Source organism: Electrona antarctica (assembly GCF_951216825.1).
Source record: "Electrona antarctica genome assembly, chromosome: 23".
Lineage (NCBI taxonomy): Eukaryota > Metazoa > Chordata > Actinopteri > Myctophiformes > Myctophidae > Electrona > Electrona antarctica.
Window position 1 is genome coordinate 24,038,941 of NC_136804.1, and position 18,167 is coordinate 24,057,107.

The 18,167-nt window shown below is 42.8% G+C and overlaps 1 protein-coding gene across 3 annotated transcripts in view; it reads left to right on the plus strand.

The window, feature by feature from the left end:
- The first annotated feature begins 2,361 nt into the window (after nucleotides 1–2,361).
- The window catches only part of ppp1r12a (protein phosphatase 1, regulatory subunit 12A), a 95,158-nt gene continuing 79,352 nt past the window's right edge, over nucleotides 2,362–18,167 (plus strand). For all 3 annotated transcript variants that reach the window (XM_079494095.1, XM_079494094.1, XM_079494096.1), the window contains exon 1: nucleotides 2,362–2,926. In XM_079494095.1, coding sequence (XP_079350221.1) covers nucleotides 2,690–2,926 — 237 coding nt within the window. In that variant the 5' untranslated portion in view covers nucleotides 2,362–2,689. The remainder of the gene's footprint in view (nucleotides 2,927–18,167) is intronic.

Genomic DNA, 18,167 nt, shown 5'->3' on the forward strand with positions numbered 1-18,167 from the left:
CCCATGACACCCATGTACCAGTGAAGCTGGAAGTATGATGGGTGCTTGAGTAAATTAGGATGAGCTTAATAGCTGATCTTCATCCGTAGGCCTACACCGTACGTTCCTATTTTTGGCTGCCAATCCCCCATGCCTCAGACTGACTTGCTGGATTTATATGACAATGATCCAATGAATAAACTTGAAATGAGAATGGGATGATAGCGTGTTGGTCTTCACATATAGGGGGTCATGGTCCGACATGTACACACACAGTATACATTTGATGCAATTTAAACGTGTTTAGATGCATATACACTAGATTCCATAGGCCCACATTAATGATAACTCATCGTTAGACAGTATGCTCCTCAGAAACAGCTATCCACAACTTATTTTGGAGACGGCAGTACTGCCCCCCTATCATGCTCAGTGTCATCAGTGTCTGCCGAAAAGTAGTCGTTTCAAAATGAAAGGTCAAAGTTAAAGGTTAAAGTCCTACTATTTGTCACATACATTACTGTATGCGAGATTTCTTTCTCTGCATTTGACCAATCTCTGCGGTGAGCCGCAGCCGTGCCGTGCTCGGGAATCATTGGTAGTTGATCTAAATAAAATTAGAAAGACCATCACCCCCCCCCCCCCCCCCCCCCACACACACACACACACACACACACTGGCTACCTTGCTTTTTATTGTTTCTACTGAACTCTGAGCTGAGCTGGACCACCCCTGTTTGAGTCCACTACATTCCTCGCACTTTTAGGTGTTATCCGTCAAGTCATTACAGGTACTTGTTTGTGGCTTTTATTTTTCCTGAGGGAACAATGTGTTTCTCTTAAAAATGGAACTGAATGTGTTACCTTACCAATGTTGTCATTATTTTTTATTTTTCCAAATGTGGAAGAGATGGACAATAGTAGGCCTGCCGGTATATGCCTAACAGGCATATAGGCATCAAGGTTCCTCAGGCCCAGACAGAGTTGGGCAAGACAGCTTTTTCTGTCAATGGCCCAACTTCATGGAATTAACTCCAAAACTCCTTAAAACTGAGCTCCCTGCCATCCTTCGGTCAGTTCAAAGGAATGCTCCAGAATATTTTTCACCGTGATTGCTCCTGCTTCAATTGATTTATTTTACTGATGGTTGTTCTATATAAAGTTCCGTGACTGTATTTTATGTATTGTAACCTCGGCTACGTTGAAAATGAGGGCTTGCCCTCAACTGTATTCCGAGTATAAATAAAGATGAGAACAGGAGAGTGGTATATTTACTAGTCACTGGTCCACAATAGAGACTAGTAAAAATAAAGTAAAAGTACCTCAAAATTGTACTTAAGTACAGTACTTAAGTAAATATACTTAGTTACTTTACACACCACTGCTTATGACGTTATTAATACATACTATTCAATGGTTTTATACTGCAGATCCTGGGACCTTGTCTGTTCTCGCGAGATTAGCAGAAAACAATCCTAGAGACTCTCTCCCAGTGTTGCCATGTTCGCATATTATAAGCTACTTTGGCCTTGTGTTTCTGTAAAGTTGCTTGTAAATATTGGTGGTTGCAGTTTCTTGGGCTTAAATCATTGTTTAAATCAGTTCTCAAACATGTGCATGTCAAGGAGGACATTAACCTAATGTAGGCTATTTATCTGCAGACCATCTAACAAATAAAAATAAAAAGTTTAACTTTCAAAATATATAATCCAAATATTTCACTTTTTCTTTTCAAGATCTTTTTTTTAAAATAGCATATCTATAAACACAAGAAGTTGGCAATACAGTGCAGTAGTGCACATGTGGGCTCTATTAGTTTAGTGCAGTGGTTCTCAACCAGTGGTCCGGGGACCACCAGTGGTCCTTGATGGGGTTCCAGGTGGTCCCCAGCTAAATGATGGAGAGTTAACCAAATGGACCTTGGATCTTTAATTCTTGAGAGTGTAAAATTAAACCTTATTCTCGAGAGTGTAAAATTAAACCAAATGGACCTGTATGGGTTCATTTTACACTCCCAAGAGTTAAATTATTGGTACACATCTGCATTACTTAATTTACAAGAAGTCTGCACAATTAGAAAATGTAGAAGAATTGCTATTTTGATCAACATTTTCTTTTTAATCTCTAATCTCTCCTAATGGTACTAACATCAATACAGCATGGAATTGTGGACAAAATCTTATCTAACGATAACAAAATATTCTACATTTTAGGTCTTAAGAGACTAAACCTCATCAAATGGTGGTCCATGGCTCAAATGCTGAATAAATAATGGACCTTGATATGAAAAGGGTTCCCCTATATATATATATATTTTCACAGACCTGGTCGCTTATTTCTCACCACACAATCTGGCAACACTTCCTCCCCAGCACCACTCAACTCAATACCATTACCACCACCACGACCGAAGCAAGCAGCACAGCACCCCCCTTCCCTTCCCACGCCCCAGTGCAGCGCCTCGCTGTGGGATAGTGGCACTAAAGTATACCACTCTCTCTCTGTGTGTGTGTGTGTGTGTGTGTGCGTGAAAAAGAAGACCGAAGATAAGACAGACGCCCCACCAACAGGCCAAAGAGAGACGGAGGAGGAGGGAGAGACAGACAGACAGTCAGTCAGTCAGACAGACAGAGGCGGCAGTTAGTTTAGTGGCAGCCAGGCAGCAGAAGCCAGGCAGAGAGAGAGAGTCGAGAAGGAAGGAGAGCTGGGGGATGAAGATGGCGGACGCCAAGCAGAAGAGGAACGAGCAGCTGAAGCGATGGCTGGGCTCCGAGACGGACCTGGAGCCGCCGGTGCTGAAGAAGAAGAAGACGAAGGTGAAGTTCGACGACGGCGCCGTGTTCCTGGCCGCCTGCTCCAGCGGCGACACCGAGGAGGTGCTCCGGATGCTGGACCGCGGCGCCGACATCAACTACGCCAATGTCGACGGGCTCACCGCCCTCCACCAGGTCCGTTGGTTGGTTCGGTCGTTGTTTTTTCAGTTAACGGCCTCTTTTTCCCCCTTTTCTTTTCTTTTTGACATCATGGGACGTTTTGTTTGTTTATCCGTTTCTTTTCCCCAGACATAAAGAACAAACACACATACATACACGGACCGGCAGTCAGCGTGTATGTTATGTTCTTTCTTTATGCCTGTGTGGAAAGAAATTGCACCTGTCAAATGGAGCCGTTGGAGCCATTCTCTCTCTCTCTCATTGTGTTGTTTACCTATCTATACCACCTCCAGTCCTCCTCTTCTGCCTTTCTTTTACACACACACACACACACACACACACACACACACACACACACACACACACAGAGAGAGAGTGGCTTTTAATGTTATATGTAAGCAAGCGAGACAAAACATATACATGGCGTGCTTTTGCACTTTTTATTACTTCAAAGAAATACGTCATTTTGGTCGAGCTTTAAATGGAAAGGCCAGTACTGTCTATAAACGAAGCCATCAGATAGTTGCCATTCTAGCTTTATTATTCTTTCTGCTTGATATGTTGTAACAACTCTGATATTAACATTTATTAAACTGCCAACTATGCGTGCATGTTCAATCACAGTGCCATGGATCAGTGTGGTGATGATCATTCTGTGATGTTTTTTTGGGGGCTTTAGCTTAATTGATCCAGTTTGGAGTGGACTAACTGTAACGTTAACTCAGCCAGTCTGTGTGTGGTGGGTTCAGTGTAAATGCTGCAATATCACCGCAGCCTACTGTTGTTTATATCGCAAAAACATCAGCATGCATCAGACTAAACCATGTTGTTGTGGGACAACGGGTATTTTTTTAAGGTCCATGTCGGTTTATAAACAACAACATTGTGTCAATTGTCAGAGGTCGCTCAAATTAGTTCTGCTGTTCATGAACCATTTGATTTCAGCCATGGTTGAGGCTATTCTCTGGTCGTGTTGACTACTTGTTTAGTTAGTTTTTTTTGTTTAAAAACGAAAGGTAGTGGTTGACATAAACAATGTGCGTTAATGCGATAGTATGCTTTTCTTCCGCACGGTTGTTGCGACCACCCGTTAACCAAGATAGTTTTACTAGGCTAAAGTTGGATTAGCAACCTAGCAGCTAATTTAGCTCATTTGGCTATCGCTAGCTGTCGCAAAGTCTTAAATAACGGTAAATTCATGCGCAGGCTCGTTTGTGTTCCCCTGACATAGACATCACTTTGATTTCGTAATTTGGTTTGAGATTTAAAAAAAATGAAAGCTGTATTTGCAAGCTAAGCTACCCTTTGGTTTTAATGTCAAAGGTTACAGCAAGCTAGCTAACAGCTTGATGATTACGCCCATGGCTGTCTTAGCTAGCCGTTATGCACAGCCAAATTATGAAAATGGCAGCTGACGTTGGTTAACGTTTGTTAACGCCAAATTGTAGCCAAAGTGTGTCGTTTCCCCCCCCAACATGACAACACAACCGAACAAACAATAACATAGGTGTTACAAATAAGCGTTTGAAGGTAGTTTCCTCGCTGACAGTATTGATGCAGCTAATTGTCTTGACCAGCAGAAATGAGACCTGTCTACCTTGACAGTGACTTGGCAGTGTTCAGGGATTCTTACACTAGACTTCCACTGAAAGTTGTTTAACTTGTATTGCTTCAAGTGTGCCTTAATATACAGTTACATAGTTTAACACCTAAGTGCATTACTAACATGACCTGCCCCATCTATTTTCTATCACATAGTTGATTTTCTGTACTTCTTGTATAGGTTTCCTGTCGTGAAAATCCACAGTCATGTTTACATAACACTGCTAAATGTCTGAAACATTACATAACATTGCTAGATGTCTGAGAGATTAATCTATCTGGGCATTCAGACTATATCAGACCAAGATGATATGGCTGCACCTATACCATTGACTTGTCTGAGGGAGATAATTGTAATGCTCACATAACAGTAAGGTTTAGGAATTATCACAGTAATGACATTCCTGGCTTTTGAGAAATGTGTGGGACAAAACTATTTTACTGGATGCAATTTGACCATGTCTGTATGCTGTTAACCTTCTACAAAGATGAAGCCTAAGCCTCAGCATGTTAAAAAAACAAAACAAGCGCGGAAATTACCAAAGGATTAAACAAATAATGCTTGCATGAAAGTGTTTGAAACTTGCATAGATCCCTGGTGATGTCATATCATTACTCAGTGACCAGATGTCTTGTCTGAGTACTGTTCTGTGTATCTTGAGATACCCTGTAGGTAGTTTTGCATATCTGTTTCCCTGCACGTAGTATAGTCGTATTATCGTATACATAGTCCAGCACTTATTACATCACCAGTTTCAAAGCTTTTTTGAAGTTTCCAAGACAAGTGATTCATATTATCTTGCAATGTTGGACAGGTTTAGTTTGCCTCTGTGTTTTTAGATTGATAGTAGGGGATTGATAGTTAGTCGAACTAATCATGTTTTTACTAATTTAAAACAATACAAACATAGTGAAAGATAGCCGATTTACAAGCTAGTGCTGCACTAGTGCTGCACGATTCTTCACGATCCTTCACAAAATGAGATTGCATAGGTTTCTGAATCTTGATCTTTTATTACAAATTAATTGTACAGCACTAATCAGCATGTATGGAATTAGCAAGCCCCCTGTGCAGACTCACACAGTGGAAACATTGCCTTTTTTTGGACCGATGTCCAGGAGGGATGAGCTAGCTAGAGGAAGGAAGGAATTTGGAGTGCCGCTCTTCAAACCTAACCATCTCTGGAGAGATGGGAAGCCGCTGTCTGTTCTAGGCCAGCATGTGATCATCCATGGCTTTTGGGGGTCTTAGAAAGGAGTTGAAGCAATATAAGCATTTGTGTTTAACATTCTAATCCTAGGACTCAGGACTGCAGGCAGGTCAAGCTGATGTTGATTTGCTCAGATGAGTGTCTGAAGGGAAGATAAGATGGATAGCGAGAGTCGTTTGATGCTTGCATCAAATTATGTCTTCATCGCTGTCTTCTTTGTTGTGTTCTTTCTGTTTGTACAGGATATTAATAGTCCACTCTGTCCACCACACCCATCAACTAGGGACTAGAATGGCTATAAATAGTTCTGCAATATTAATTGATATATACAGGAATACTACAATGCATGGCTGCATTGCGTTTATTAAAATGTTTGAGCTAATTCAGGATCACTGCATTTTGGGAAAGTAAAAGTGTCGAAGCCAATTATCATTGACAAACACGCTTTTAGTATCATGAAACCACCTTTTTGGCTTGCCGATTACATAACACCACAAGCTGTTCAACATTCATTGGTGCTGTATTATCACCTCACGTTTCCTCTGTGATAGACCAGTGACCTCTTGATTTATTGCCAAGTGTGTACTGTTTGCATAGGAGGGGTCACTCCTCCTTGGGTACAGTGATTGCTCCCAACACTAGCTAATGGAGGGGGATATAAATATCACTACCACAAGTTCCCCTCACTGATTTTCAGGAGATGATACTAAGTTTGGGTATGAGTCGCAGTATGTGGCTGTGCTTTTGTAGTGCTGGCCTGGCATAAGCTTGCATTGAGGCTAGTGGTTTGAGTCTTTCTGCGAGTCATACTGTGGACTTAAGATGATTGGTCTCTGTACAACTCATGAACATCTTCACTCACTATGATTGAAGAAGGCTGCTGCTAGCTTTCTTGGGGCATTTTGTGGTTGGGAAAGGAGCATTGAACTACTACTGTGGTTTGGGATGTTATTCTAATTAATTATTTGACCCAAAGAGAGAGAACCCATTGCTGCCTTGTCGTCATGTAGGTGATATTGTTGTCCTCAACCTCCTTGACCAACACAATGCAGCATTCAAGTTGTATCGTGATTCAGGTGTCAAAGAGGACTTGGAGGACAGACATTAGGTGAGTAAGGGGAGTAGCAGACCAGAGACCGCCTCAAAGTCTACGGTAGTCTGAGAAGGTAGTATTTTGAATCCTGTCGTCCTAGCAGCAGACCAGAGACGGCTTGTGTCTCTGATAGTCTGAGAGGGTAGTATTCCGAGTCCTGTTGTGCATTCCTCACATGACAGTCTGTGGAAACCATGGCAAAGGGAGAGCAGAGCAAGCATTCCTCAGCTGTCACCTAACCCCCTCCCCTCTAGTCATTCTCTCTCTGGCTGGCCTGCTTGCCTCTCCCCATGTGATGCCATGGCCCAGCTGACTGCTGCCCGCTGAGCTCTATCAAGGCCATTAGTGGGGGGGACAGAGGCAGGGCACGCTGCTGCTTTGCGCATGGAAATATCATCACTGACCCACACACCTGGCCCCTTTCTTAACTGCCGATCGTCTGATCCTAGGAATTTTCAAGGACATGCGTGTCAGCTCGGTGGAGTTTTTACATTGCATATGCTCTGTTGACATTACACTAAGGATGGGGACGGGTACTTGTTTACGCATTTAGGCAATGCAAAAACAATTCACTGTCTGTTTAGGACTGATTAACAGGAAATTTAAAACAAATAATGAAAGCATTCTAAATCAGTGTTTCCCCTAGGTTTACTGCGTGTGTGGGGGGCGGTTGCCTGTGCTGTATGTGGATTATGGGGTGGGAGCAAATTAAAGCTGCTATAAGCAATAATATGTCAAAATTTTAATGACATTATTTTCTTTTTTGGCCAGCAATGGGTAGAATGCTCCCAAAAAAATGTAGTCGCTGTGACGCATCTAGGGGCCGCAATCTGCATTCAAACATTTTCCTAAAAGCTTTGCCATTGGTCGATTTGCCTGTCTGCTTCTTGATTGGTTAGTCATTGCGAACGGGTTTTTTCGACCAATGACAAAGCTTCTAGGAACATCTTTGAATGCAGATTGCGGCCCCTAGATGTGTCGCAGAGACTACATTTTTTGGGAGCGTTCCACCCATTGCTGGCTGTCTGGAAAAAAAAAAAAAAAGGTCATTAAAATTGACATATTATTGCTTATAGCAGCTTTAAGGGAAGTTAGGGAACGCTTCAGAAAACTGTCCACATTGAGGACATTTCAATCTTTAAATTCTGCAGAAAAGTAGTGCATTTTGCAACCATGCTTCATGGTTATTGTACAAAAACTGCATGCAATAGAGTAGACACCAGCCTACTTGGGAACAATGTAAGCAGATAACGACGCAAGATGGGAATGCATGCCACACTCGTTTAAGCAATAGCCCTTCAGGGGTTGATACTAAGGTCTCGGGCAAGTGCAGGTCATGTTCTACTTGCCCAAAGGTCATGTCCACTTGCCTGAACAGTAAATTGTGAATCGTGATACCGATAGGTAATCGTTTAATTAGTTCATTTTAACATATCTCTAATTATATTAAACACCGTCAAAATCACCAACATTGCAGCTGTAGGGAAAGCTTGAATTATCCTCTTTCAATATGTAAAGGTTTTGTTTAATAAAAATCCACCGTAGACATTTTATGAGCTACTTCCTGTCAAGAAATTCCTTGCAGAGGATTATTTTCTAAGTATCAGAGTATGGAAGCGCTCGTTATCAGTAAAGCAACCTCATGCTGCCTCCTGCATTATGTGCACATTCAAAACAGGTGGTACGCATGGGCCGTTGAGTGATGGTCAACGAGCACTTCCAAACTCCAGCACTTAGAAAAAAATCATCTGCAAGGAATTTCTTGACAGGAAGTAGCTCATAAAATGTCTACGGTGGATTTTTATGAAACAAACACTTTACAGATTGAAAGAGGATAATTCAAGCTTTCCCTACAGCTGATCTGTAGATTTAGTTATTCAGCTTTTTAGTCTGCCTCTATACAAGTGAACGGCAGTGCGCGTGCGTAAAACCTGTCTAGGATCGCTGAAGAAGAAAAGGCCAAGCAAAAAAATTAAATAAATCAGCGATCCGGTTTGATATCGATAATAAAGCTTATCTGACGTAACGTTCCGCCAATAGCGGTTGCCGGTTGGATTCTAATTGGCAGAATGTTCCGTCACGAGCAGTTCATTTGTTAAATTGGCACATACATTACAGACACACAGACAGGCATTCAAGTATGTCAGTTGTGCAACGTACAATTCAAAGATGCAGTTGATGTGTCCAAGGCTGGTGATGTGCGGTATAGTGTTATATCTGTATAAATATGGCATTATGCTACAGCTAACCAATGGATAAACAACGACAACATTCCCAACAGAAAATTTCCAAGTGTCCATTCCTACATTACTCAACCTTGTTGAGGCTCTGAAATTATGACCATTATCTTTCACAGTCTCCATGGCAACCCACTTGACTTGACTGCAGGTTTGCTAGTCACTTGTGTTTGTGGATTTGCATGTACAGTGGGAGTTGCATAACACTAGTGAACACAGAGAGAGAGGGCCTTAGGCAGTGCTTGGCAGTTTAGAGTGAGACAGAGCTGCAGCGTGGTGGATCCTGTCATCCAGACCAGTACCAGTAATATTAACCTATTACATAATTATACTGCAGTTCAAACCCAGCGCTGCCTGAGATACTCAGCTGTGCTTACTGCTTACAGGCTGGCTCCCCAGTTGGCCAATGAGAGGAGCAGGGAGGGATGCTGCCGATTGAGTCCCTCTCCTGATAAAAGCATCATGGCGTCCAGTTAGTATTAAAGTGTCAAATCACAACAAGTTGGCTCAAGACACTGTAGAGCAAACGACCGACAGAGATCCCACCCAGAGTAAGCAATTTTTTGCGACAGTGGTAACGAAAAACTCCCCCCTTAGGAAGAAATGTCAAGCAGACATACAAGGTTCACTCTCACTCCTATGCCAGAGTTCCTGGCTCGTTTGCCCAGGCTTTTTTTTCCTTTTTCTTTTGAAAACAAACCTCCTGCTGTCCCTTAGGTTAAGACCAAGGTAGACCATGGTGTGCTGAGCATCGTACACACACCGCCCCCCATTGGTCATGCCTTCTCACCTGCTGTGGTAGTTCACAAATGGAGGAAACGGGAAAGCCTAGTAGCCCTAGCAGCAATGTCATTTATTTCTTTGTCTGCTGAATTGGCTACACCGGCGTTAACCCGAGCGTCCCTTGCTGGCATGTCCTCATCAAAGGCGAAAACCTGCTCCTCACACCGACGAGCTTGTAGATCAACTATTTTCTAATAAAACAGTGTTAATCCTTTTGACCTATATCTTTCTTGTCTAGTTTGAATTGGCACTGACCAATTCAATCTCTGCTGTGCGCAGACACTGAACTAGTCTGGTGGGAATCCCTGTAATATATTATTTCAGGGATTTCATCCTTAATGGAGAATAGTATACCGACTATCACTGCTTATCTGCCTTCACACAACACCTCCCCTGCTGTGCGGCTCCGGAAGCTGTGGACCCACAACTCGACATAACATTTCCAGCAGAGCAGAGCTACTAGAGGAGGCTGTGAAACGGACCCAGTGAAGGTCAACATCATTAGGAATAGTGTCTGAATGAAATGTAATTGTATCACTGACTGTTTTATGGTAAAGTGCTACAGCCTTTAGGCTGTGGCCTTCTGCTGTAACAGGATCTCAAAAGCCAGCTATTATTGCTCAAGGCATTTGATATCTATCCATCTCGGGAAAACATAATGCATTCAGTGCACCTTTTTTTTTGTGACGGTATGCAAGGTGCACTGACTGCACAACTACACATAGCTTTCTTTGTTCTAATTTCTATTTCCTTTGTTATGATCCCACAACGCTCTAAGTGATTATAGCTCCCAGTCACTCATGCATTTGTAACGGAACATAATACAGAATACATTATGGTGTCATTCAATAATTCATAGAGGAATCTACAAGACAGCCTAGATTTTGTTCTTTGTCTGGCAACAAACATTCAATTGTCAACCCAATCCTCCCAGCCTTATTTTCCTCTGAGCCCCCCTTTCTTACATCTAACAAAGCTGAGAGACCCCTCGCATTCCTCACGCACACTTGTGTTTTACAGATATTCTAACCACTTAAGCCCCAATACTTGTATGACAAACTGCAAAATTATAGCGCAAAATCCCAATAGCCCATCGTGATGTCTTGTGTGTTCTTTTTAACACTTCTGATGCCTTTGACGTCCACAGACGTCTTAATGTCTTTTGGGACGGCAGGTTGGGATGGAAGCACTGTTTAGCTATACTTCATATTTTATTGTGGCTACATATAATTACTACTTGCCCTGTGAGTTGGTGTGTATTTCCTGTGTATGCCAAGTAAAAGTTAACTTTTTATGTCAATGGACCGTCATGCAATATGCATGAATTTGCAACCCATGATTGATGACTTGTCCTACATCTAGCTCTCATCACATAGGATCAATCTACTGTATATACATGTAACCCTATTGAGCTTGTAATGTATTTCTTTTTCTTTTTTTACTAGAAGGCACATTATTGAGTTAACCACACCTTTTCTTTGGTGGTATGTATCAGTGGTGAAAGGACATTCCTTGGCCCCCCACACAGCACCGGCACTGGTCCCACGGTGTGTGTCGGTGCAGCCACACTAAAGTTTAAACGCATCAAAATCATTACCGGTATATCTCTACACCAGCGGTTCACAAATGTTTCAGGTCAGGACCCAAAAGAGAGATTTAGGCATACCCATTTTCCCGGGACCCAAACAAGTGAAAATAGCAGATCTACAAGCACAAAACGCTTTTTTTGTTTGTTAAAAACATCTTTTGAAATCTTTTTCTAAGTGACCAATAAAAATTGGACCGTGACACACAAATGACACACTGTTTGGGTATACGGTGATCTACACTTACCACACCAATATTTTCTGGATCTCATTGAGAGCTTTTATAGCTGCTGAGTTATAACTGCCAGTGTACTTTAATTTGGGTCCCAGAAGAACGTTGACATTTTACCTGCGTATAATTGTCAGGTGCCACTGTGTGGAGCAGGCCACGCTGCCTGATGTTTTCATACAGCGTCCCTACCTACAGTACTGTCTACCAACCCCATAATCAACAACAGGAAGTCCTCATTTTGCACGCCAGTGCTTTCCAACATGTCGGGTCATCTGCTGATTATGACACGTCGACAGCGTTTCCTTGCACACACAGAACGGACAGTCCTTTGAATAAAAATCCATTTACTTTTAGTCATATGTTAGTTTAGTTTAGTAAATCTAAACTTTTGTCGACTAAAATCCATTGTGGTGGGCCTTGATGACGTCAATTACGGCTGATTTTACTCTTAGTTGCATTCTGAAAATAACCAATCTACAAGCTCACAACATGTCACAGTGCGACACGTTGTGAGCTTGTAGGTCTGCTATTTTCAGAGCGCAACCACTCATAAAATGACTTGTCTTTTAGTTGTACTCGATCTCTTCTCCACCGGTATTTGTGGCTTTCATATTGGCCAGGGGGGTTTGAATGCTATTGCTTTTCCTAGTTACTTTTTGGAACGATGAAGCTCTTTGGAAGTATGAGCGTCGCTACAGGTTGAAACTGGTTCACCTGGGGTCGTAAGGAGAATTCCTCAGCAGAGTCGGACCAATTGCCACGTATATGTGCCGTGCTGACATGACGGCTGGGTTCGAGAGATGGACTTGACCTTGTCCATCACCCGGGGCACACAAGGCCTCACCACGTCATGTAGTCAAACATTTTTTACGTCGTCCATTCAAAAGGACCTGATTCCCTGCTGTGTGCTCTTATTGATTTTAAGGAACGCAAGTAGTTAATTTGAAACCAGATGCTGCCATCCCGTATCTGCCTCCCTCCCTCCTTCCCTATCCTGGATTCCATCTGATGATGTCAGTGTGTATTCCTGTGTAATCACTGAGACCAGGTTATTTCTCATCCATATGTTAGGCTCTCACTGCATCCTGGAGGGCTTGAAGAGGTTGATGAGCAATGGCCCCCGGGTGAACACCTACCTGTTGACGCATTATGTGTAGAATGAATAGGACTGGGAACCTGCCAACGGCTTTGATAGACGGGTGCCCACTGCTTTACTCCCTACCCCCATGCGCCTAAACGGACCACGGCTATGCATAGTATTGAGCTGCTGTGAAATGTTTGTGGGATGACTTCAGTTCTTTCTTTTTTCTTTCTTTAAATTCGTGGCACACGGTCTCTGTCCTCGACTTTAGGTTGGTCTACTTGAAGCCATCCCGCTGTTTGGCTCGGCTGCGGTTGCATGTCTTATGTGGAGTGGTTTTTATGAGCTGTTTTTGAACTGAAAACACCTGGACCTGAGACGGTGAATTCCTCATTGTCTTAGAGAGGGGAGTGCAATTAAGGCAGCAGTGTGTGTGTCTGTGTCCATTTCTTGTCTGCGGGAGAGAGAGATTACATTATTTACAGTCAATCAGGAAATATGCATTCAGCTGTCGAAATTAGTTGCAGACAACTTGAGCTCCGAACATTTATAGTGAAGTTGGCTAATGAAAGACACTATCTCCTGGCATGTCTCCTGCTGCCTATAATAGTACTTTATTCTACTTGTTATACAGTACAAGAAAAGAGAACTATTTGTCCAGCATTTTGAAGCTGTCCGTGTATTACATTTCTTTTTGTTTGATATTGATCTTGGTTTACGCTGAGCCACCAGAGAACTGCAGTTTGCTGTGGTGCAGCTCCATTAGTGTGTGTTGGCGCGCAAGAGCACATGAGCGATATTCTGTCCACGGAGGAATAGCAGTGTCAGTAGATGGAGTTCAGCCCTCAAGAGATAGAATTCTTACAGCTTGTGATTCAAACCATACGTACATTACGTAGTGGCTTTTTGAGCAAAACCGCCTTTGATAAAGATTGTCCTTATCTTTAAACAAATGGGCTCATCTTTTAGCACAGTGGTTTTCAACCCTTTTCATGTCAAGGCTCAGACACAGATTTGGGGGCTGCCAAATCTGTGTGTGATAGGCAGTTTGAGGGGTGCTAGCTAAATTACATCATATGGCAGCCAAGTCTATGGACTTGGCTATGGTTTGTTTAGAGCACCTTCAACAAACATTACATTACCAGGTGCCCATACTTTTTTTTACATTAACCACTTGAACCCTAGCAGAAAGTAGCAGATCTACAAGCTCACAACGCCTGTTCACACTGAGGTATCGTGAGCCTGTAGATTGGTTATTTTTGGCGTAATCGTGTAAATGGAAAAAAGTACTGTGTTTTGTATTTGAGAGTTTAAGTGGTTAAATGTCTGACAATTCATTCATGGATTAATGTTACTCAAACGAATCCAACATAATAATGGAAAAGATAATGTGCAAACAAACAAACAAACATTTCATTTATACAACACTTATGATGGTGCTGTCAAACAATTATATGAAGCCATCTGCGAAATCTATGACAGTAAGTTTAATCTGCAACACAATTTTAGACGATATGTAGTAGGGACTAGGGGGTCCCAGCTGCGTCTATCTCAGCTAAGGGGTCCTTGGCCTGAAAAACGTTGAAGACCCCTGCCTTAAGGCATAGGGCCACACTAAGTGCTCCCAGACAATGGTCGTAAAAGTAATTGAAATCCGTAAAATACTAGACCGCAGAAAGGAAAATACTTTGGTAGTCTGGTATGAAGAAACCCCCTTCCATATAGGTCCTAATTATAGTTGTTTTCTTGTCTGAATAATCGGATGCATGCCCTCTACTATAAGTAAGAGCACTCCAGGACAACTGCTCTAAATTTAAGATGGAATGCTGTGATTGTTTTCTAAAAAAGTGTACAGAAAGTGTTAAAATTATGTTTTTATGTGGCCACACCCACCAGTTCATTAAGTATGCCTGGTTTGCCTGGTGGGTGGTGATGGGTGGTGATCCCCCTGAACTGAAGCTGCACCCACAGCTGTTGTTGTATGATAAAGGGGGAGGTGTTAGGGGAGGGGATGATATTGTGATGTCACTATATCAGACTTATTTCGATTGGGTCTTTTGACTCCAAGGCTTTCAGCTTTCAGGAAGAAACCAATTACACAGGGAAGACGACATATTTCAATATTTTAACCACACCGATGGGTCTTTTAGACTAGTAATGTTAACTCCATATAGACATACAAAACAGAAAAGTTAAAAAAAATCTCCAATCTCCATCTTAAACAGAAGTGGCGGTTCACCGTTGTGATGCGAGAGGGATCCTGGTGTCGGGGAGATGTTGCCCTGAGAAGAATAGGAAGTGGCTGTTTATTTTTCTCATTTCCTCTTTGAGGCTCCAGTAGTGAGCCCTGCTTCATCTATCCCGTCTTAGCGAGCACACACGCACACAGGGTTTTCAACACCCATTTACTAAATAAATCCAGCCTTCCACTTGAAAAGTTGGTGTTTCAAATTAAACTGAGCTCTCTTCCCTTCTTGTATAGACTACCGAAGTCCTGACGTCACTCGCTCATCCCCTGGTTTGTGGGAATATTTTTTCTAATGGAGAATAACATTGGGTCATCTTAAAATCGTCCCATATTTTCCGCCCCCTGGTAGAAAACAGTGTAAATAGGTTTTCAATGTATAGTAGTGCATCCCATGGATGCAGAGGTCGTTGTTTTATTGCGTCCTTTAACTATAAACTGCGTTTTGGGATGCAAAATGCACCCTATTTTAATCTCTGGTCACCAAATTTGTAGCAACGCGCCTCTGCACTGTTATTGGTTAGTAGTGTCATAAAAGGAAGTCTGCTTCCTATGCCAAATTTTCCAATCGGTTTCCCAGGGCCTGTCTTTTTGAGCCGAATGCGAACGAAAATAATAGCCTGGGTACTGAGGCTAGTCCGCAACTAACTTTTGACTGATAATATATTGAGATATTAATCTGTTTAGGCGTTAGTTTTACCATGCCAAAGCTGTGATGACTGCCATGCCCTTTGGATAACACAGAGAGCAATGCACCACAGACTATGTGATTATTCTGAAGCAGTGTTGTTCAGGCAAGGGAGGCTAGCTGTGACTATTTCTACCTATGCTTTTATAGCGAAACTGCCGATCCATATTTGCACATGTAATGGCCTAGTATGGATTGGTAGAACATTTGGAGGGCAGACCCTAGGGTCGTCACAAATTATTATATAATCGTCATAATCGTTTCCATGTTGAAAGATGTTCATACACAAAAAAGCAGAATTAGCAGATCAGCTATTTCCGCTATGTATACGTAGTATAAAATTAGTATAAAAAGTATAAAATTGATAAAAATTCTAGTAATTTCATGGTATATTTCAGTTATTTGTCATATGTGCCCTGTGCACTAATTTCCATTACAAAGCCTAAAAGGACAAACGGAAATGTAATTTCCATTCATATTTAATGTTCCAATGTCCAATGCCAAAAACACAATTAATCATTAATTGCAATTATGAATTAATCGTCAACGTTAATGTGTAATCGTGACAGCCCCATCTGTGCTGTCAGTTTTAACCTCCTGCTTGCTTTTGTTTATATGAACAAAGACACATGGCCAGTATGTCAGAGAGGGTTGTAGGGAACATGCCTCTTAAGTCACCTCTTCTGTCAGTGACTGCCAAGTTGAGCTCATCTACTGTCCTCCACATAAAGAGTTTCCCAAACAGTGGGTCAGGACCCATCTTTGGGCCACTGACCAATTTGTATGGGGAAAGACTCATCTCTGCCCCTTCCCTCTGTGGCTATCTGACCTCTCTGCCCCTTCCCTCTGTGGCTATCTGACCTCTCTGCCCTTCCCTCTGGTACGCCTACCCCTTCCTCACTTCTCTCTGCCCCTTCCCTCTCGTACCCCTACCCCTGCCTCACTTCTTTGGACCCCTCTCTCACATGGAAACCAACTTGGCTCTCAAGTGGAACTATTGTTTTTTGGCTGCCGTGTGTGTGCATGCCAGAGTGAAACATACAGTTACAAACTCCCCGGACCTTTTCTCTTTTTTTTCTTTTTTTCCCCCCTCTCCCCTCTCTTCCTCAATCCTGGCCTTATTTTTCCATGGGAATCCCAGGGCCATATATGGTCGTCCTCGGTAGCAGCAGCTAGAGTTGTAAAGCTGTGTGTGTGTGTGTGTGTGTGTGTGTGGCGTGCGCCTGGTTACAGCTCCCAGCAGGGCTCATCTAGACTAGGAACCCAGCTGGCCGCCCTGTAGCGCTCGAACCCAAGACCCCCCCCCCCCCCCCCACACACACACACACACACACACACCACAGAGCGAATGCTAGTTTCTGGTCTTGCAGTGAAGAAGGTTCACTATTATTCTTGCGCACACGCAAAACAGAGCGAATGCTATTTTCTGGTCCTGCACTGAAGATGGGTTTCACTATTATTCTTATCGTCAAATATGCCCCCCCCCCCCATTCTTCAGACTTGGTGTAATCATTGTTCTCACATTTAGAAAAGGGTCCTCCTTAATTTTTAATGCATTCTGTCTTTCTGCCCCTTGTTACTTCAGAACGTTTTTTATTTTCACACACACACACACACACACACACACACACACAGCGGTAAAAAGGAATTCCTTTTGTGGAAGTGACTGCGTGCCTCTGAGCCGGTGACGTAGCCCCAGTGAGGAGTGGCCACATCTTCCACCGGAGCCTCACAGTATTACTTATCTGGGAATTTCTCCACTGGTATGCTAGTGCAGGGAGGGCTGTGTTGCTGCTGCCCGACTATAGGTGGGAGCACAGAAGTCATGCCAACAGAGGAGAGGGAGAGCAGAGCCATAGAGTTACGACATTGAGGGGGCAGAAAACAGCCTGGTCATGTGGTTCATGTACACGTGCGAGCCTATAGACTCCAATGCATTCTGTAAACTTGCGGTTGTCCCTTTTCAATAGAAGTCTATGTAGAAGAGCCTGGCCCCATGAAGTGAACGGAGTTGTCGTAACTCTGTCTTACTCTAATGGCTCTGGGGGAGAGATGCAGAGGAACGGAGAGAGAGAGAGGCCAGCTCTGCGATTCAGAAGAAGCTGCTTTCGTCCTACATACTGTTACTGTGGCTTTACAAGGGAGCAAATTGGTCCCCCCCCCCCAGTCAGAAAGCAATGGCTGAGGATGCCTTATCTCCCGTTATGTTGGGCCATTCGGTCTGAAATACTGCCGTGTTTGTTTTTGGTCCATGTGTGTGTGTGTGTGTGTGCTATTTTTAAAAGCGTTACCCCATCCATGATGGATGATGTTTTTGGTTCTTCTGACAGCTACAGTTTGAATGTTTCGGTCAACATCTGTCTCAGTCCAGAAATTAGATTTCCAGTTTTCATTTTCAATCGGAACAAAGGAACGGCAAGGCCTGCTGACAACATAAGAGCAGATATCGTTCATGACACAAGGTTGTGTAAATGGCAGAATGCAACAAAAAGTTAATT